We start from the raw sequence: 23,300 nt of genomic DNA, 5'->3' as shown, positions 1-23,300 counted from the left end.
GTGGCTTGGCCACGTGGAGAGGATGGAAAGTGAGAGACTAACTAGGAGAGAGTATGTTAGCGAGGTGGTGGTGCGGGTGAGGGAGCGGCAGACCAAGGAAAGATGGAGGGATGGAGTAGAGAGGCATATGAGAAGGGAGGGGGGGGGTAAGCTAGGGGGAGGGCAGCGAAATGACAGGGGAAAGGGCGACATAGAGGCGATTTGTTTATGCCCGCCCCTTACGGGATTAAGGTGTCTGACTGTGGATAAATATAGGGAAATATATGACCCCCTTTTAGTTTACCTGATGGCCAGGTGTAGTCAACTGGAGCATGAATAAGACTAGTAACCAAGGAGACTCATTCCTACTACATAACATAGGCCCCTCGAATATTGTGCGATACTGACTTAGTATTCATGAGAGTGGCCCAGTTTTCTCAGATGAAAAAGTAGTCAACGAGATGAAAGCAGTCCCAAAGAACTCCTGTAGCCCAAGGGAGTTATATTTAGTTAATGCTTCATATATCTTGACGATTTTATTTTGGACAGACTTTGGAACTGGCGGGGTTAATTTATAGCCTTCATTACCCTCATCAGTACGAGAGAGCTTCCATATTTGAATAAAATCCTCTGGCAGTAACATGAATGAATTTCGACATACATCACTGGCTTCAAGGACTGCTGGAAAATACCCCAGCTGAATAAAATAGCCTGGAGTTCGCCTGGATGAAATACTCAATGTGTCCATGGCAGCGAAAGGGTTAAGGGGCCTCCCAACCATTATCTAAAGGGTTACACAGGCTCTGGAGGCGTGTAGGGTGATCAGCTAGGGCACCGAGGCACCGTGGCTAGGGCGGCAGGGGCGGCTAGGGCCAGTACAAGGGTCACGAGGCATGGAGTCAACCTTGAACCTGGAAAGAAAGAGGAAAGAGAAGATTTTGGTTTAAGTGAAATTATTATTATTATTATTATTATTATTTGCTACTACTACTACTACTACTACTATTACTATTATTACTACTATTACTACTACTACTGTCACTATCATTATTATTATTGAGATTGGGTTTATTTTGTTACTGCTTTTGTTGTAACTGAATGGAGTGTTAGTGAGGCTTTTAATTAAGCTCACGAGATGTAGCCTCCGGTGTGAAAAACAAACTTACCTCCACTGTAGAAGAAAGAGCCAATGCCTGTGTTCTCCTCCACATCAATCCGCACTTCCACCTTGTCCTTGAGCCTCTCCACATCAGACACACACTTCACATTCAGACTGGGCACCATGCTAGAGCTGAGAGGCACCACCAGGCGGGTTCGTGAGGTGTAGACGCCAGGATAGCTGCCCCGTTCTGTCCGTAGCTCAGTGACACGAGTCGACGATGGCTGTGTTGGTGCCAAGGAGAATTGATGATGAGAGTTGTTAATACCGGACGTGATGTTAATAAAGGAACTTGTTGACACAGAAAGCGATGTTAGTAACGGGACATATTGACAATGGAAGTGATGTTATTAATGAAATCTTTTGATATTAGAGATGACAAGAGATGAATTTACAGTAGATATGGGAATTGAGGTGGTGATACTGGAGGTGGGGTTAGTAAAGAATTTGTTCATTTCAGAGATGAGGTTAGTAAAGAAGTCGTTGATTCTAGAGATGAGGTTAGTAAGGAATTTGTTGACACTAGAGATAAGGTTAGTATTAGGAGCAACTGATACTAGAGATGAAGTTAGTATTGGGAGCTACTGATACTGGAGGTGAGGTTAGTATTGGGAGCAAATGATATTGGAGGCGAGGTTAGTATTGGGAGCAATTGATACTGGAGGTGAGATTAGTACTGGGAGCAAATGATAATGGAGGCGAGGTTAGTATTGGGAGCAACTAATACTGGAGGTGAGATTAGTACTGGGAGCAAATGATATTGGAGGCGAGGTTAGTATTGGGAGTTGTTGATACTGGTGGTGAGGTTACTGGCAGCTACTGATACTTGAGGTGAGGATAGTATTGGGAGCTACTGCTACTGGAAACGAGGTTAGAACTAGGAGTTTTTGATGCTGAAAGTGAGGTTAGAAGCCAATAAAGAAAATCGTGATTGATTGAAAAATAAAGGATGTTGCTGAGAATCGGAGTCATGTAAGTGGCCAACAAAGGAAAAATTAATGACTGAAAACATGAGGTGGTGAGTTTTAGATGGCGTAGATGATAAGAGTATGCAATAACCTAGTATTTCGTGTTCGATAATGAAGTAAGAGGAATTGTATACAGGAGGGGTTGCAGAGGCGCTGAAGATGGAAAGAAGAAGCAATGTTGCTGTGAAACTATTAAATAAAAGCTGTGGAAGTGGAGTAAAGATTTTTTGTTGGAAGGGCATTTAGGTGTATCACAGACTGGGTATATTCTCTCCCATCATCCAGTCCTTTAAAACTCCAGTAAGAGCGTAGAGGCCATGGCTCTGATACACTTAAGGCAGGGACGACCAGACACACTTCCCTGAGTGGCATTATGTGAGCATTAAATTCCATCCATTCCTTCGGCTTTAACCCTCCTGGTCTATAACTGGTCGGAGTGCCTTAATCCACTTAATTATCAGGTCTTACAAGCAAAAAAGTCTTGATAACTGCCTCTGTTGTCAGTGTCGAGGTGAAGTTAGTAGCTAAAAAGGAGATTCTCTTCCACAAAGAAATAATGGCAGCTACAAAAAGTGGAAGTGTTGAGCTGTAAAAATTGGAACTATCCTCTTCCACTTAGCATGAAACTGCCACCCCTCTATGTTGAAAGTTGAGATGTAACGAGAGACCCCAACTGTAATATGGTGCTAGTCATGAAGAAGTGCTATAGAAAGAATGTATAGCCATAATCTTGCCATAATCTGATATTTAAGTACAGGAAATGGGACGAAAATCTCCGCCAAGTCTGGACTTAGTCGACAAAAAGATAATATTCATCACGGGGATAGTCAAGGGTAAGAAGGGTGGATGTCAACAAATCGAAATTACATCCAAATTACCAGTTCTACTGCTGGGTGGGGAAACTAAGACAAATCCTCTTCATACCTAGCAGTGGAACTCAAGTAGGTATTGTTGTGTACTGTACTATGGACTTATAGGAAAGAAAAGCATGCCGGAAATGAAACTTATTATGAAAACTTTGTGACAGATATGGTAACATCTTGGATACTTTGAATTACACCCACATGGGGAAAACGAGTTTATATAAAAATACAGCAATTTCAGCCTGATTTGGTCCTGAAGAACGTCAGGTCAGCCCCAAAGTATTATATCTTGGCAATACCAACTTTATAAACTTTTTCATATGATAGCAAAATTCCTCCAACTGAATAATTAAAGACACAGTGATATCAAGAGACAGTATGGACAATTATTATCAACCAATTCATATTGCATCATTGATTAAGTAGTATTTGGTTGACAAAAAAATCCAAGTGGTGCAAGAGTAAAGTTCATATGCTGCCAGACTGCAATAAGCACACCATAGAACAGGCTAAGAATATGACAGTAAAGACGTGAAAATAAAACCAAAGCCAGGAAAAAGCAACTTACACCGAAGGGCTGATCGTCGAGGTAGAAGGTGAGCTTCGCAGGGGGGCTTGCGTCTCGAGCTGTGCAGGTGACGTTCAGTTGGTCGCTCACTCTGTATGGTCGACGATTTTGTAGGCCACTCAGTTCAGGGGCTTTAGGCAGTACTGTTGGGGGGTTTGGGGATAGGAGAGGAGTGGGTGGGGATAGGAGAGGGGGTTGTGGTATGCGGAAAGAAGGGGGAAGATAAGAGTGAGAGGGGAAAGTGTGGGAAGGAGAGGGAAAGGAGGGGGAGACGGGAGAAGGAATTATTTCGATGGAGACGTGGAAGAGGAGATAAATTGAGAGAGAGAGAGAGAGAGAGAGAGAGAGAGAGAGAGAGAGAGAGACGAGGGTAGGGTAGGAGAAGCAGAGGCAGGGGGAAAAGAGAGGGAGGCATGGAGAGAAGGAAAAAGAATGGGAAGGGGTTAAGGGGAATCGGTAATGGGTAAGGATGAGGCGGAGGAGGAAGGGAAGGGAAGACAGAAGAATAAAGGAATGGGAGGGGAGGGGAATTGAGAGAAAGGAAAGAGGGAAGGGGGTAGAAGTAGGGAAAGATGAGAGTGAGATGGACATAAGAGTGTAAGAAACATTATTATTATTCTTATTATTTTTATTATTATTATTATTATTATTAGTATTATTATTATTATTATTATTATTATTATTATTATTATTATTATTATTATTATTATTATTATCATTATCATCATAATCATAATCATCATTATAAATCTCTTAAAAACACTAAACAAATTAGAGACTGCCAATACTCCCAAGGTAATTCGTTGGCCTCCACACAGCCACAGTACACTCATATACTTTTCTTCAAATTGCCATGATTATTGATGAACATACAGTGATACAGGATCCAGGAATATGTATGCTTGTGCTTTTCTTCCACTGATTCCATAAATCCCTTTAAAAGACCCAAATAAAAAATTGAAAAAAAGTGTGCTACGGGTTTTACCCAAAGAACAGTTGTTGCAAGATTGAAACGAACTGGTGGAGAAATAGTGAAGTGACCCCAATGAAGCTGAGCAAAGGTCTCTGAACTATGGTGTGGAGACCTGTTAACCTTATATCAAGACCATTTATCCTGTCAAATATCAGCTCTTTCAAATTCAATACGTACAGTAATTATATTTTCATAATGCGAGCTCCGGACGATTCCATTCAGCTTAGGAGAGACTTTCAAGCCATATAGGCTGCACACACACACACACACACACACACACACATATATATATATATATATATATATATATATATATATATTGCCCTTATTTAACCTCATTCCTATTCTGATGGGTCGTGTAAACTAAATAATGCCGTACTGTCCATTAGTAACACAAATGTACTCCGACTCAAAGTCTTCCCGCACCTTCTGGCACCTTGCCAAGAACATTTCTATCAAATTTAATTCATTCTCCTTCCTTTCTCATTTCCCTCTTTTCCACTCTGATGGCTCTAGCTGTTTCTTCTACTGAAAAAGGAGAACTTTCTTCCAAGACTTTCTCGTCCATTCCACCTTGGACGATTCCTGTGGTGTTCCATCTCTTCCTCCCCCCCCCCCTCTTTGACATCGTCAAGATTGAATTAAAATTTCTGTAGTTGATGTATTTTCTGTTCTATCTGGCCACTATACTAACAAGGTTTACGGGCGTGATGATGTCTCTCCTGTCAATCTCAAGAACTTTGCTTCATTTCTCACACCCTGCCTAGGTAAACTCTTTTGCTTTGGTCTGTCGACTTGTACCTTTCCTTCTTGCTGGAAATTTGCACTCATTCAGCCTGTTTCGAAGAAGAGTGCCCATTCCCAGGCCATTAACTACCTCCCAATTGCTTTTACATCCAGTATGTCTAAAGTTCATGAGTCTATTCTTAACGAAATATATTGAAAGCCATTTTCCTATCATAACCTTCTTGCCTAACGCCATTATGGGTTCCGCCAGGGACACTCCACTGGCAATCTTCTCATCTTCCTTTCAGACTTCTAGTCATCCTCATTTCGGGACTCGGGCGAATGCTTTGTCATTGCACTTGACACGTCAAAGTCATTCGCTAGAGATTGGCATAAATCTTTTGTTTCTATACTGCCCTCTTACAGTTTCTATCCTTCTGTATGTGTCTTTATCTCTAGCTTCCTTCTTGGTCTCTCAACAGCTGCTGTTGTAGACAGCCACCAGTTTTTTCCTAGAAGGCTAGAACTATCAACAGTTGTGTTCCTTAGCGGTCTCTCCTATCACCAACTCTCTTCCTTCTATTCATCAATGATCCCCTAAGCTGTACATCTAACTGTCCACCCATCCACTGATGACTCCATCCTTCACTTTTCCACCTGCTTCTTATGGGGTCCATCACTGTAATTGCCCGTACTTAACTAACACATAATGAGTCCTTGCCACACCTAATATCGGCTTGGTTCAAATTTCAGACAGGGATAATAGTAATCTTCTTGATTTTTATGCATCCGAATTTCCTTTCCTAAATCGTGTGACCCATTAAAATCTACCACAGGAATATCTAATAATATTTAACCATATCCAACTCAATCCTACATCATCTTTGAACATACATGAGGGTTGATTCTCTTCGGATTTATCACGAAAGGTCATATTGCCTCTCTTGCAATATCTGCTTCTAAGATATCAGGCATGCTAAGCTGACTCCATGCCTTCTTTACCCCCGCACAGTTGACTTTTTACACGGATTTTATTCGCCCCGGTATAGAGTACAGTTCTCAGGTGTGGGGAAGCTCCTCACATGCAGCTGTTCTCAGCAAGGTGGAGTCAAAGGCTTTTCGTCTCATTAACTCTCCTCCTCTTACTGGCTCCCTTCAGCCTCTGTCTCTTTGCCACACTGTTGTATCTTTCTCTTTTTTCTCTCCCTACTTCATTGGTCGTTGCTCCTCTGAACTGTCTGGATGCATTCCTCCACCTCTACGACGGGCTCGTAGCACCCGTCTAGCAACAAACTCTCGTCCCTTTCCTGTCCAATTCTCTAATGCATTGGTTAACCGTTATTCCCAGTCCTTCATGTATGCAACAGATCAACTCTGGAACTTTCTCCCTTTGTCTGTATCTCCTACTGCCTATGGTCTCCAGTTTTTCCAGCGCAGTGTCCAGGCATCTCTAAGTGAACTAATCTTGACTTTGGCTCTCTGTTACTTTGTTTGTTTGTTTGTTTGTTTGTTTTTCTTGGAGGGAACAATTTCTGGGCTTCCTTCTTCTTTGCATGAAAACAAAAAACAAAACAAAAAAAAATACGGCAAGCGCGATGCACCCGTACAGCAGCAAACTCTCATTACTTTTCTGTCCAACTCTCTAATGCAAGCTACCCATTACTCCCAGTCTCACCATGCATGCAACACTTCACCTCAGGAACTCTTATTCTGTCTGTGTTTCCCATTGATTATGACCTCCAGTCTTTCAAACGCGATGTGTTCAGGCATCTCTAAATGAACAGATCTTGAATTTGGCTAATTGTTATCTTGGTTTTGTTTTGTTTTTCTTGCAGGGAACAATGTTGCGGGCTTCTAGCATTTGTTTCCTTCTTCCTTGGATAAAAAAAAAAAAAATCTTGCCACTTCTCTTTTCAACTCTCAAATGCAAGAGTTAACCAGTACTTCCAGTCCTTCACCTATGAAACAAATCAGCTCTAGAACTGTCTTCCTTTGTCTGTATTTTATTCTGCCCATGACATTCAGTCTTTTAAAAGCAGTGTGCTCAGGCTTCTCGAAATGAACGGCTCTTGAAATTGTCTCTGATATTTTTTTCTTGGAGGAAAGGATCTTGCGTCGCTTCTAGCTTTGGGTTACATCTTCCTTACATTAAAAACAAAAATAAGCTGATACTTGACAATATTTTAAAAACTTTAACTGCCGTTTCAAAATATGGTAACAAAAAAGTTATGACACTCTTATGCTGGCTTTATACAATGAGGAACAAAAGTTGGCCTAATAATTGTTTCAACTATTATTCTTGTCACTTTCCCCCAGGGGCTCACATATCTAAGCCGAAAGAGGCATGGATTGACTGTCCATTGATAATTCTGTATGACGCGATGAATCGAGGAGGAAGGTAACAGACGTGCCCCTAACGTGATGTAAACAGGCAAACTTTTGCCTCGACTTCACATGATATTCAAAATTAGTCGTTTACAAAATACTGATGAGCTTCTCAATAATGAAGTGAGATTATTACCTATCCTTGATCATACTTCATACTTTTATAGCAATATTAACATTAGCGATAACTGTAACAGTCCTTATGAGGTTCACTGAAGAACAGGACCCTCTCCTATGACGGGCGGCAAGAATTACCTCATTCCCGTGTTGGCAAAGTATGAATGGGGAAGGGTGTTTGTAGTGAGAGCGATGCATGTAAAAACCGAAGTCTTATCAGCTGTTATTGTGTGTGTTTGTCAGTCTGTCTATGTTACTGGTACGAACTAACAAGTAACGAGCACATGAGAGGCCATGCTACCTCCATCCCCTTTAAATGTCTGCCACAACACGGGTTTCAAACTCTAGACCAACGGGTTACCACTGTGGCTTCAGCAACAACGTATTACAAGCATAATATATATATTCTGTTTTGAAAGCTATGAGTATGCTGTATTTATGATGCATATAAACTGAATGAATGATGCAGTATTGTGGCCTAACCGATCTCCAAATGGCCACCGTCCCAGCCACAGCTACCACCACCACCCAGCTACACCTACCACCATTCCAGCAGACACTACCACTATCACAACTAAAACTACCAGTATTCTGCCAAAAACTACTACCATTTCAACCACAACTACCGTCATTCCAACCAGAACTGCTGCCATTTAAACATCCATCACCACCATTCCAGCACCTACTGATGCAATGACAGTCACAACTACCACCATCACAGTCACAACAACCAGCATTCCAACTACAACTACCACCATCCCAAGCACAACTACCATAACTAGCACCATACCATCCACAACTACCACCACCATGACTACAACAACTACCACCATACGATGCACAACTATCATAACTAGCTAGCACCATTCCATCCACAACTGCCACCACCATCACGGCCACAACTACCACCACCATCAAAACCACAGCTACGACCATCCCATACACAACTACCATAACTACGATCATCACAGTCACAACCACCATTACACACAACTACCACCAGTTCAATGACAACTACCACCAGTCCAAGCACAACTACCATAACTAGCATCATGCAAATCACATCTATCATCGCCATCACAACCACAACTACTACCATAACTAGCACCATTCAAACCATCAATCAATAACAACCACCGCTATCATTAAATCACAAACCACCACATTTCACAACTACCATCATTTCAAATACAACTAGCATCATCCAGCAAAATCTACCACCATCCTGACCACAACTACCACCATCCAATCACAACTAAGACCATACCACCATAGTTTCACCATCACAGCCACAAGTACCACTACAAGCCAACGACAACTGACACCACTACAACCACAACTGACACAACCATGAAAACCACAGCTACAACAAGCATTACAACCACAGCTACCACAACTATCACACTCATATCTACTTTCATCCCAACTACACCTATAACCACTAGTCCAGTCACAACTAGCCAACAACCCAACAACCTAACTGCAACTGCCATCATTTGAGCCACAACTACTACCACCATTATCACCACCACCACCACTATCACCAGCACCACCACCTCCACCACCACAATCACCACTAACTACAACAACCACCATCATTCCAACCACAACTACCACCATCACAACAACTACCACCGTTCCAAGCAAAACTACAACCATCTCAACCACAAGTGCCATCATTACAACCACAAATAACACCATCACAACCATAAATACAACCGACCCAACCACAGCTACAAATCACCATCATAATCACAACTACCACTTTCATTTCAGCCACAATCTACAATTTTCCACTCCGAACTACCACCATCGCAACCACATCTGCCACAGTCTCAATCACAACTTACACCTTCCCAACCACAGCTCCTTCCATCTCACCATAACCACCGCCACCACAATCATATCCGCCACTAACACAACCACAACTACCACCACCACCATCCCAAATATTAAGTCCCTCACCACTACCCCAATGGCAGCTATCACAATCAAAGTCCCAGCTGTTACATTACCAGCCACAACTGCCACTACTGCGACCACAATCACCACCCAATCACCACTATCAGCATTCCACTCATTTATAAAAGTCATGCTTCATGCCGTCACACTGGAAAAATGTTTTGAAATAGGGTGTTTTGGTCATCACTTCCTATTGGTAGTTTCCCACACAACCACCACTCCAACTTAAACCATCACCATCCTGCCCACTTACCACAAGCTAAATCACAACTACCACCATCCCATTCATCATCAAAGTTCACCTCGTTATACTTGAGAAATGACGTGAAATGGGCGTTTTAGCCATTATCTCACTCTTACCCGTATTTTCCCCCATAAACACAACTATTACAGTTCTGACCAAAACCAAGAACACCTAACTATGCCTTGCACCACTACAACCACAACTACTACCATCCCACTCACCAACAGTGGTCAGTTTGTCGTATTGGAAAGGGGGACTTAAGATAAGATGCTATGGTCATCACTTCTCACTTGTAGTTTCCTTTCACCACCATTCCATCCAAAACCAACATCACTTAACTATACCTAACACCACTTCAACTACAACTAGCACCGTCAATCTCACTAACGATGGCTATGTTGTCGTACCTTAAAAAAATAGGAATTTAAATAGGATGTCTTGGTCATTCCCTCACGCTTGTACTTTCCTCCTATCATTATTCCGGCCACAACCACCACCACCACCAAACCATTGCTACCACCACCCAAGATAAAACCAATACCACCACTACCACTACCCATCTACAGTTTCCCTACCACCATCTCAGCCACACTCACATACTGCCATACTGGAAGGAAGGCTTAAAATGGCATGCTCCAATCACCACATCACTCTTATATACCATCATTGCATCCAAAGCCACCACCAGTCAGCTACTTCTACTACCATTTCAACCACAAATACCACTATTCCAACCACAGGTACCACCATTCCCACCACAACTACCATCATTCTAACCACAGTTAACACCATTCCAGTCACAACTGCCAACATTTCATCCACAGCTACCACCATTCCAGCCACATCTACCACTGTTCCAGCCACAAATACCACCACTGCCACCACAGCAACCACCATTCCAAACACAACTACTACCATCCAACTCACCTATGACGGTCATGTTCTCAGACTTGAAGGATGATTTGAAAGTGGGTGCTTCACTCATTACTTCACACTTGTAGTTGCCGCCGGAGTCCATACGAAGCTCGCGAAGAGTCACCACCCTCTCGTCAGACTGTTCTAGCTGGTGGGGGGGAGGTGGGAGGGGAGAAAGGGAGGGGAGGGTGAGAAAGGTGTGAGGGGAAAGGGAGAAGTATGATGGAAGGATGGAAGAGAAAGGAGGAGGGGTTGGAGGGAAAGAATAGGTAAGGTGCAAGGGATATAAAGAGACGGAGAAAAGTGGTGAAGGGGTGAGGAGAGGGATAAGAGGGACAGGCAAGGAGAGGGAAAAGATAGAGAATAGAAAAGGTAGATGGGCGGAGAGAGAGAGAGAGAGAGAGAGAGAGAGGGGGGTGGTGGAAAGGTGAAGAGTGGGAGAGGGGGAGTGGAATAGGGTGGGGAGGGGGGATTTTATGTTTTAGAGTGGGGAGAGAGAGAGAGAGAGAGAGAGAGAGAGAGAGAGAGAGAGAGAGAGAGAGAGAGAGAGTATTTAAAGTAGAAGGGAGGGTGAAACGATGGATGGGAGGGGGAGAAGGGGGGGGGGAAGAATTAAGAGTGGAGGTATAGGTGAGAGAATTGTTTGGAGGGGGAGAAGGGAGGTGGTGGCATGTTGAAAAAGGTTGAAGGAGTAAATGAAAAGGGAAAGAGAAATTTTTAGGAGATTTAGCGGGGAGAGAGAAACAATTGTGAGTAGAACAGTGGGTGGAAGGATGGTTTGGAAGGGAAGCAGGGAGAGGGAGGGAATAAAGAGGGTGGGAGGGGAAGTGATTGAAAGTGGAGAGGGGAGGAGGAAAGGTAGGGGAGAGGGAGAATTGGAAGGTTGGATGAGGAGGGGTAGAGGAAGAAAGGTTAGGGGAGGGGATTGGAAAGGAGAGAGATGATGGAATAGTGGGTGGGGAAGAAAATTGAGGGATGGGGGATGAAGGGGGAGGTACAAGGATGGTGGGGAGGGGGAAGAGGGAAGGTGGGAGGGTTAGATGAATGGGGAAAGGGTTAGATGAACAGGGAACATTAAAACGAAAGTAGATGTCGGAATTTGGATGGATAAATGGGGATGGGGGTGAGGGAAGGATTAAGGTGGAAGTGGAATTTGTTAGAGAAAGAAGTGGAAGAAGTGGAGAGATGTGGAGGCATTAAGTTAGGTTGAGGTAAGGAAGTAGAAATGAAGGGATGAATGTGGAAAAATGTTTAAGTGGAGGTACAAACACGAGGACAGGGGTGGAGGAGGCGGAATGTAATGGGTGGAGGGAGGGAAGGAATGAGGACATAGTGGGAGGGATGGAGCAGGGAAAAGAGAGAGAGAGAGAGAGAGAGAGAGAGAGAGAGAGAGAGAGAGAGAATGGAGTGGCAGAGGGAGAATGGGAGGGGGTTGGGAGAGAGCAGGGAGGGGAGTCGGTGAAGGAGGGGTTGTGAAATGGAGGGAGGGATAGATCAGGAGAGGGATTGTAGATGAAAGTGAGTGAGAGGCGAGAGGAAAGAGAGCAGAGGAAGGGAGTGGAGAGATGAAGCAGGAGGAAGAGAACGAAGGGCGGGGAAGAGGAGCGTGGAGAAGGAGAGAGAGTGGGAAAGAGGAAGTGTGGAAGAGGGAGAGTGGAAGGGAGGGAGGGGGAGTGGAGGGGAGGGAGGGTGGGAGAGGGAGAGAGTGAAAATGTTTGTTGATTCACTGGATCTGGGGAGCTTATGAGATACGACGCAATTTAGTGAGGCAGAATGATTTTTGTTGACTTTTGCATACAGTTCAATATATATATATATATATATATATATATATATATATATATATATATACATACAGAGGGAGAAAGAGAATCTGAAAGAATTAAGTATAACAGAACAATAACTATGGTCACAAAATACGGAACTATACAGATACTTTATATATATCCTGCCATATACTCGTATAATTTAGATGTATTTTTTTTTAAAGTGTACTCTGACCAAAACATTCGAACATACATTATTTTCATGGGTAATATTATTTAACGCAGGATAAATGCAGTAAAGTAGAATAAGTATTTTATGCAATTCTTATGCATCAATGAAAGCATTTAAACTGATAATCGAGAATAACAGTGCTCATCCTTATCCTTCTGGCTTATTTTTTTTTAATTGAAATAGGTATTGAAACTTGCGAAAAAGAAAGTATTGAAGTGGGAGGGCTATCAATATGAAGCCAGTGAAATGAACGAGGTATTCATTCACACATCATTCAGCCATCCGGAATCCTGACTCCATCTCGCAGTCTACTGATCCTCACATATACCGGAGGGTAATTATCATTTTAGATGCTATTCACATACTGTACATGCGCCAGACATTCAGTAACAATACAGAAGGGAATAAAGTTTTTGTATATCCAGTACTGTATGCAGGGTATGTGGTGGCCAGGTGATTAAGTAGGTGATCTGTTTCTAAATGAACGAGTGGTCGAGCCTAGATTTGGGTATGGAGCAGTTTCATGACTGAATTTTGTTAAAACAGACAGTTTGGTACTTATACACCGCAAGACCCATCGCCATATCGTCAAAATATCTCCGCTTATACCATAACACTAGTCGTGAACGTGACATTCCCAGCATATATTCAACATGGACGGTGGGCATTAGCGCAAAGTGCTGACATGTGAAAGTGTGTGACATAGAAGAGGATTGACAGTCTTCAGGAAAAACAATAAAAAAATAAACATTCCGCAGTATCCTTCTATCGCCCACGATTTTTCTCTCCTCGTTCTGACCTCAAAACACACGCGCACACACACACACACACACACACACACACACACGTCACTCATCTCCTCAGACACCCCTTCAAGCTTGTGATCCACCTCGACCTGCGGCAAATTTGAGGGGAGGAAACTGTAGAACTGCTCCTCTTTTGTAATTAGAAAATGCTCACCGTTCCTCTACTTTCATTTACATAACCCCCACATCCACATACAGACCCTACACTCCCTGCCACTCACCTCTCCCCTACACCCACTTCCACACCCTACACTGCACACTACTCACTTCTTCCCCATATCCACATCTTCACCCTTCACTCCACACCACTCACATCTACCCCACACCCACATCCACACCCTGCACTCCGCACAACTCACCTCTACCGACACTCCTTCCAACTTGTGATCCACCTTAACCTGGGGCGAATTCTTGGGCACGAAGCTGTAGAACTGTTCCCCATTCTTGTACCATCGCACGGAGTAGAAGCCTTGGGATCCTGCCGCCCACACACACTCCAATTGTGCCGACTGCCCCACCACGCCAGGCTGGGGCAGGAGCACTTTGTGGACTTGGGCATCCATTGCTGAACCTAGTTGGATGTAGGGCTGGCCTGAGTGTGGGATGGGATGGGAGAGGGATGAGAGAGGGATGGGATGGGAGAGGGATGAGAGCGGGATGGGATATGAAAGGGATGAGAGAGGGATGGAATGGGAGAGGGATGGGATGGTGGTAGGTTTGAGCCGGGATAAACAAAAGAGGGATAGGAGAAAAATGTGATAGGAGAAAGGAGTGTGGAGAAGAGGGGAGGGGGCACAGAGTAAACAGTTGCAAGTGAGGAATAGAAAAAGGAATATGGGGGAGGGGAAAAAATGAGAAGGGGAAAGAGGAAAGACAAGAAAGGGGTGAGAGATGCAGGGAAAGATCAGGTGTGTGTGAAAGGTGAAGGGGGAAAAGTGGAATAGGTGAGAAATTTTAGATTCACAGGTGAAGGATGGGAAGAAGATGAGAGAGGGATGGAAGATGGAGAGATTGGGGATGGGAGAGATGCAAAGGGGGAAGGAGGAGGATGGAATATGACATAGAAGAGGGATAGGTTGGGTGGAATAGGGAAATGGGAGGGGAAATAAACGATGGAAAAGTGAAAATAAAGGAGAGGATGAGATGGATGGATGGAAGATTGAATGGATGATGAGAAGCATGGAAGAGGCGTAAATAAAGGTTGAAATATATTGATGATAAATAAGAAGAGAAAGGAATAGGCGAGGTGTAGGAGAGGTACAGGATATGGGACGAATATGGGATGAGGGATGTGATAGGAGTGGATGGAACGGTGAAAGATGGAATGGAAGGGATGAAGAAGCGAATGTTGAGAAAAATGAAGACAGGGGAATGGAATGGGATGAAGGGATGGCAAAAGGAAAGAAGATCAGATGGGGGATGGGATGATGGGATGCAAGACGAGATGGGGGATGGGATGATGGGATGCAAGATGAGATGGGGGATAAGACAGATGGAATGGAGGGATAATGGAATGAATGGGATGAAGCGATGATAAATAGAAGTTGAAAAGGTGAAAGTGAGGGAAAGAAATGGAATGGAGGTTTGTAAAAGGACGGAAAAGAGATGGAAAACAGAGACAGGAGAGGAATGGGAGGGGAAACAAAGGAATGGGGGAATGAGGAGTAAAGATGAACGAAGTGCAACATGTATTGGGCATGAGAAGAGGAGTGGGGAGTGGGAATGAATGTTAAAGAAAGAGAAGGCAGGAAATAGAGAGAGAGAGAGAGAGAGAGAGAGAGAGAGAGAGAGAGAGAGAGAGAGAGAGAGAGAGAGACCACGATAAAAGAAAACAGAAAACATAATAACACGAGGATCAAAATAAAATGGGAAGAGAAAACAAATCAGCAAAAATTAAAGACAATAAGGGGAATATGAAAATGACGGGATGGAAAAGGGGTAAGATGCAGGTAGGAGGAGGGAAGAGGGCGTAAGGGGGAGAAAAAGGCAAAAAAAAATTCATAAGCATCGCAAAGCCAAGCCAAGCAAAAAGCCTTAACCCTCTCAATCGTGACTACAAAAGTGAGTCATAGGAGCCTGAGTTTAATTACTGGTAGAATCAACTCTCTCATGGTACACTCTTTATTTTTTTTCCAGCCAAGTGAGTTTATTCTGATTAACTGATAATTAGTACAGGAACCTAAGAGTGTTGATTCTGATTCCACTAATGCTGAATGCTAGAAATAACTCTAGTACTTTCATCTGGCTAACATTAGACGACTGTATTTAACTAAGAGTGAGTTATAGGAGACTGAGAGTGTTAATGATACTTTCTTTACTCTAACTTGGCCTAGTAATCCATCTTTCTCAACCTTATTTCACATAGCTCAATGGCTGAATACGACCATACTGCAGTCAACAACCTTTCCATAGCAATTGCTTGTGATTAGCAACCATTTTCTAGTATAAGTCTGACGTTACATTCAGCATTTAAGATGTGGTAAAAGATCATTCTAGACCAAGTTAGAGTAAAAAGTATAATATTAAAGGCAGGCATAAAACTAGCTCAGATTACTGCTAAGCAAATAATAAGCAGCAGCATAAGCAGTAAGTAGCCTACAAGCATCGCGAATTGAGAGAAAAGAATTAAACCCATCAGTCCAAGAGCTACGTATTACCCCTGCCAAGAACGTTATGATTTAGCCAGCTGATGTTTGTTTGTTTGACTGTTAGCAGGATTGCTGAAAAAGTTATGAACAGATTTTGATGAAATTTTGTGGAAGGGTGGGTCATGGGTCAAGGAAGAAATGACAAAATTTGGGGGCGGATCTGGATCCGGATCCGGAGTATCCCGCACAATATCTCAAAAAGTTCTCCATGAATTTCAAAGAAATTTTGTGGAAAGGTGAGCCATGGACCAAGAACGAATTGATTAAATTTGGGGGTGGATCCGAATCCGGATCCTATATCCACGGATGGCGTAGAAATGAGATCCCTCAGTGCTTTCTAGTTTCATCTTGTTTTAGACACCTTCAGGCGATATTATGCAGCATAAGAGAGTTGTGAAGACGCTGAGGGTGGTAACCTACACCTTCAGCTTCAAGTCTCAAAATGAAACAAGAAAGCTCTCAAAGAGCGCATACCTCCGCCAATACCATTGCCATTGAAAAGAATCCGGATCCGAATCCGCCCTCAAATTTAATCAATTCTTCCTTGGTTCATGGCCCATCTTTCCACAAAACTTCACTGAAATTTATTGAGAACTTTTGGAGATATTGTGCGCGATACTCCGGATCCAGATCCGCCCCAAAATAAAATAATTTCTTCCTTACCACATGGCTCACTCATTCATAAAATTTCATCAAAATCCGTTCATGACTTTTTGAGTAATCCAGGATCCGGATCCGTGAATATAGCATCTGGATCTGCCCCCAGATTTAATCAATTCTTTCTTGTCCATGGCCCACCTTCCCACAAAATTTCGTTGAGATTCATTGAGGAATTTTGGAGATATTGTGCAGGTTACTCAGCGTCCGATCCAACCCAAACATTTATTTCTTCTTCCCTGGCTCATGGCCCACCCTTCCACAAAATCTTATCAAAATCCGTTCGTAACTTTTTGGGCAATCTTGGTAACAGACAGACAGACAAACCAACACTGCGTAAAGCATAACCTTTTTGTTGGAGGTAATAAAATCGTCTGACTGACAAGGTTAACCCTTTCAGTATGATGATGGAATTTTTTTTTTTTTCCCAGACAGTTATATTATACTTTGCATAATCTTTTCGAGCTGGAGAGATTAGGTGTAACACAAGCTGATCTGTTCAATACACGAAACTAAATAAAATCACCCGAAGGAAACAAGAATGCAACGCAGATAAACATCACTGGATTGAAGGGGTTAAGTAACATCAGTAGAGAGAATATCATTAATAGCATCTATCTATCTGTCTATCCATCTATCTATATCTATCTATCTATATCTATCTATCTATATATATATTTATATATATATATCGTATATACATCATTATCGCAATTTTAAATCTTAAAAACTTAGCGTATCAACATGAGTAACGTCATTATTAACTGACTTTTAAGTAACGTCTATCAGTTTATTCTTATTACCAACAGACACTTCTTAGTTGTGGCTGGGTCTTTAGAAATAACCCAGCCAGTCAGTCACGCCTTAAGGATTATATAAGCAAGTAGTTTCACCCTGAGGAAGTCGCATATGGTGCTTCGAATCAGTGAAGCCTAATTTTGGCCCCAGTTTTTTCCTTTTTTCGTAATAGCCAACTGTACTTGTTTAATCCTGGAAGAAACTATTCAGACTAGAAGGCTTTGTAATAAATTTCACTGATCTCTTCACACCAAAGGGTTCTCCTATGCTATAAAAAATATTCTGGCAGTGACAAAAACAATAATTTGAAAATGTTTCATAGTGACGGGATTGACCTTTTAAACATTAAGCTAATATCAATAATATGTTCATCAATTAATCCTCTAAGGATCGAGACGCCTTATTCATTCTATTTCACCTAACGCCAGACGCTTCTATTCATATGTGAGTGAGTGTAGGAACCCCAGTGTATTAATACCTTTATCACTGACCCTCGAACAGCAGGGACAACTCAAGTATTCTCTTCCTGCTGGCGCCAGACGATTTTGTTCAGCTGGGTGAGTCATAGGAGACAGAGAGTGAACATTGTCACCATTAACACTCCTAGACTCGAGGCAACACTATTAATCAGTTTCCGATAATGCCAAACCATTTTGTTTACCTGTGAGTGAGTCACACGATCCTAACTCACTGTATCACCATAACCCTCTCATGACTGCAGCGACGGTATATTCTGTTCCATCTGACGCCAGACGATTTTATTCAGGTGCATAATAGGAGCCAGAGAGTGTTAATACTGTCACCATTACTCATCTCATTGTCAGGACAGCTCTAGTATTCCGGTTCAGCTAACGCCAATCGATTTTAGTAATATCAGGATGAAGTATCAGAAGAGCAGGGGATGAATCGAGCCTTCAGTACCTGGTTCTCTAATAGTGTCTCAATAATAAAATCGTCTGACAGAAGAGGGAATAAAGAGGAAAGTAACCTCACCAGATTTAATAAACATATATAATACACAGAGAAAAAGAAATACCCTTCGACAGATAATGAGGTTAGCAATTTATTCTGATTGGAATCCGTAACGGAGAATATTTTATATATTTTTGTATGCAGTATGTGCAGGTGGCTGAGCTTATTCTGTGATTTTAACCATTTCACCACGAGGACATGTCTTCCTGCTTAATTGCCCTGTTAGCTACATATTATTCTTTTCTTATCTATTTATTATTATTATTATTATTATTATTAAATTTTTTCACTTGGCTGAGGATGGTGAAGATGTGGATTCACCTAAAGTCAGCCTCCCAAGTTCGAACATCTTCACCTAACCTGAATAACACCAGGTGAAGGTGACAAGAAAAAACTGGACATACATCAAGGGAGAGAAGAGATTTCCCTCCCCACTACGTTAACGTATTTCTAACTTTTTGTCTTTACTATGTCCAAACGATTTCATTTAGCTTCGAGCAGAATTTTTGTACTAGAGGGGAAAAATGCATACTTCATTAACCCCTCAGTAAGATGACATTGTTTGTTGCTATCAGAAGTTGACTTTTTTTTTTTTTTTTTTTTGCTTGGAAGAGACAATCGTGAGGGATGTGTGTGTGTGTGTGTGTGTGTGTGTGTGTGAGAGAGAGAGAGAGAGAGAGAGAGAGAGAGAGAGAGAGAGAGAGAGAATATTCGGTTTGGCACTAAAGTTCCCCGGCTGATATTTTCTGGCATCAGTTGGCAGCACTGGCCTGAATTTGGCCGATGGATTTGTGGCGTAAGCTTCTTGCCAGTGCTATGCTGCGTTAGCTGCTGTGCTGACTGACAGTGTTATGCATGCAGTCGCACTGGACTTTTGCAAAAAAAAATATATATAGTAATCATGATTATATGTTGTCGATGGATGACAAAATTATTATGTGGATGCGAGAGTCATCAGATTTTTGGAAACCAGAAAGAATATGCCACTGACATATTCAGAAGGTTAAAGAAGAATACAGAAATGGCATACCAGTACTGTCAAGGTCACGTGGGTTGTAGAGGATGACGAGATGAGCAAAAGGTCAATTGGATGTAAATTGTGACGAATGATGATGACGGACATCACTGATGAAAACTGACGTAAATGTTGAAACGGAGTGAACGTCGATCTGATGCGATGGCTATTTGAGACACAGCCTGATGACAGAGCAGTTGAATTTTGACAGACCGACAGCTTATTTCACCGGAGAATCGAAAAATGAGGAAGGTGTGTGACAACAAATTTTAAAAGATTGAGCAACGAGCAGCAACAACGGAGAATTCAGGTTGGCTTTGAACTCTCAGAATGCATTTACTATGATGGAAATCGGCTGAAGAAAGATCAACGCAAGAAATAACACATGGGTATACCAATGCGACCCACAAACAAAACTACTTCCAACTACACTGGAAAACTCTCATGTCCCAAAGACAGAAAACAAAATCATGCCTAAGTGCGTGTGCAGATAATGGGCAGAATCCTCAAACATTTTCTTCACTTCCACGTAATCAGCGAAGACACTCGATCATCAGAGACAACGCAGTTGACTGGAACAGCAGAAGACGCAAGCAGCTGCAGTAAGTCTGTAGCGAAAGGATTTGATTCCCACACGAATCCAAGCCATACTATCTCAACATCGATTTATCGTTTCCCGGTGTGACCTGTTCTTCAAGCTCTGTAACCACCCATCGGAATACAACTCATCCAGTTCTTGCAGTCTAGAGAGCTGCTAAAGACCCCGCATCTGTGGGTTTTCTCCTACAGCTTATTGAACTACGACAGCTCTAGACTGTCAAGGTCCCACAGCTGCAGCAGTCGGCCCTTCACCGCGACGTTCACAAAGTCTGTGGTCGGCACCATCACCAGTCTGTGGCACACTGCTAAGGCCACAACCTGACACCCTCTTGTGGTCCCGCTGTCTCCACCACGGTGTCACTTTTTCATCACAATCTCATACTCACTGGGTACCTCGTCATTAAATTTTGCCACGTACAATGTTGAACAGTGACACACACACACACACACACACACACACACACACACACACACACACACACACACACACACACACATATATTCCAAGGCGAGATGAAGTAAGGTGCAGCGGCCTGGCACTCTGCTGCAGGTGTCCCAAGCTCAATCCTACGACCTTCATGCCCAGACCCTCCTTTTACACCGCTCGCCGGTGCAGTGGTAACGCTCTCGCTTGCCATCTGGTAGACGGGAGTTCGCGCCTCGCTCAGGTTGTGAAAAGTTTCACTGACGAAGTGAGTGGTTATTGTCCCCCTTGAGCAAGGGGACGGGTGTGTGCGTGTGTGAAGGTCACAGCCTTGCCCTTAGATCGGACTATATGAGCTCTCAGCTCCCTTCCGGGAGGGTAAAAGCTGACGATCACGACCATCAGGTGATCCTGACCGACCCGGTGAATTACACACACACACACATGTTTCCAGGATTAAGACATTGCTTTCAGCTGAGACACATATACCTAAAGTTCATTCTTGCCCATCGCATTTACTAGTACACCACATCACATTCAGTACACCCACCTAAACTCAGGTCCACCCCTTGGGCATTGCTGTCACCAGGAAAAGTATGCCAACAGTCACCTGTCAGCTCTGTGTCTTCCCTTCTGTATTTCTCATTCTTCCCCGAACGTCCGAGCATCCTTCATTCTTCTCTTTTGTTTTGTGAATCATATTATTTGTATTATATCGAAGTTTTATGAGTCATCTCTTCCATCGTCACAGCCGGTAAGAGTAATGTTGACGAATTCTTGATTGTGATAATACACTGCACACGCTTGGCCCAGCGAGGGGTTAACTAGTTCTTAAATGATGTGACATTCCAAGTTAGACAACCTATTCAATAAAGCCACTGTGGTCACACTTTTACTGTTACAACTGTCCTTCCATGTATAACTGTCAATAAAACTATGCATGTGTAATACAGTGTGAATGTAAGATACATGTCAGTATCATTAACCACACCTCTTATCCCTCAAACCTTGGGAGTTCCACTGGCGAGCAAAAGAGTCTGGCGTTACCCCGAGTAAAACACCTAAGTCATCCACGAGGTTAACTGGTTATGTTCAGATATTTTTAATCTTCGGCTGCGGTGGCTTTAAGTTAAACCATTATAACTGTATGGAGTTAGCTGGAATGCAGGACAGAGCTCTGAATTATCAGTAAAATACTAACTTGGATAGGTTTTATCCTCTTTGTTATGATGGATTTTTCAGAGATGAAGCAAATTATCTGGCGTAAGTACATGTAAAAAGCCGAGTGCTAATTTGCAACAAGTGGGTTAATTTGAGACACGTTCTTAACCCATTGGATCCCAGAGCTACAGGGCGAGGCACTGCACTGGGAGGGTATTAAGCATACCGCCCTCCGCCTGTCGGCTCATAGTCGCGAAGCTCATACGTCCCTACCCGGGGGTTCAATACTCTATCAAGATCTGAAAATTCCCAGTACTGTCCAATGCTGCGGACACTGGGCTCCAGTGGGTTAAAGAAACTGATGGATTTGCCAGTCTTTAACCCACTGGATCCCAGAGCTGCTGGGTGAGGCACTGCACTGGGGGTGTACTAAGCGTACCGCCCTCCGCCTGTCGGCTCATACTCGCAAAGCTCATAGGTCCCTACACTGGGGTTCCCTACTTTATAAAGATCTGAAGATTCCCAGTTCTGTCCAATACAATGGACACTGGGCTCCAGTGGGTTGACCCTCAGAGATTCGCCAAATCAATTTTCAGCCAAAAATTTCAAGGTTTCTCCTTTTTTCTTTTTCTTTTTCCTTTCTTTTTTCTTTTTGCTTAAATATTCTTGCTTTAAGGGTTAAATGAAACGAAACTGATGAAATTACACATAAACCAAAGAATATTTCAATATACCAAATATAAGTATTTTTTTTTAACTTCAGGGCCAATAAACAAGATTGCCTGGTGTCAGCAGGAATTAACTGGATAAGACATCCCCGAGGCTTACAGGTTAATATTTCAGTAAACAGAATGATGATTATAAGAAAAAAAATTCCATAGCAGTATAACACTAGTGTTAAATTAGTATACTGCTATGAACAATCATCATCATCATCATCCTGCTACAACAACAACAACAACAACTACTACTACTACTACTAATAATAATAATAATAGTAATAATATTGTAATAATAATAATAATAATAATAATAATAATAACAATAATAATAATAATAACAATAATAATAATAATAATAATATATAAAGCAATTTTTACAGTAAATAATACAGTGCAAGCCTGGCCGGAAATGCAATGCAGGCACAAAATGGAAAACGTAAGGATTTCCCTTGTATACTGAAATGAAAACTAAATCCAGTAATATAAAATAAAATTACATCCAGGCTCGTTTTTTTCGTTTGATCCAAGGAAGAAATTTTCGCATATTTTTTGTAACATATGACGATTTTTTCAGCTTTCGAATGCAACAGCTAACCATTCTTCATATATGCCACTGGTCAAGTACGGCACTGTCTTCCTC

The 23,300-nt window shown here is 42.4% G+C and overlaps 1 protein-coding gene across 1 annotated transcript; it reads right to left on the bottom strand.

Moving 5' to 3' along the window:
- Positions 1-801: 801 nt before the first annotated feature.
- LOC145408518 (uncharacterized) lies at positions 802-21,445 on the bottom strand. Its single transcript, XM_080279250.1, has 6 exons — positions 21,328-21,445; positions 14,023-14,255; positions 10,872-11,007; positions 3,538-3,680; positions 1,146-1,362; positions 802-890 (listed from the first exon to the last, which is right to left on the bottom strand). Exons 1-6 carry the CDS (start codon positions 21,443-21,445, stop codon positions 802-804), a joined length of 936 nt encoding a protein of 311 aa, XP_080135376.1.
- Positions 21,446-23,300: the final 1,855 nt, after the last annotated feature.

The sequence above is a fragment of the Coenobita brevimanus genome, chromosome 77, assembly GCF_032717465.1.
Source record: "Coenobita brevimanus isolate Jiangsu-jjx chromosome 77, ASM3271746v2, whole genome shotgun sequence".
Taxonomy (NCBI): Eukaryota; Metazoa; Arthropoda; class Malacostraca; order Decapoda; family Coenobitidae; genus Coenobita; species Coenobita brevimanus.
The sequence above is the reverse complement of the archived record's forward strand: the minus strand, read 5'-3'. Positions and strand labels throughout refer to the sequence as shown.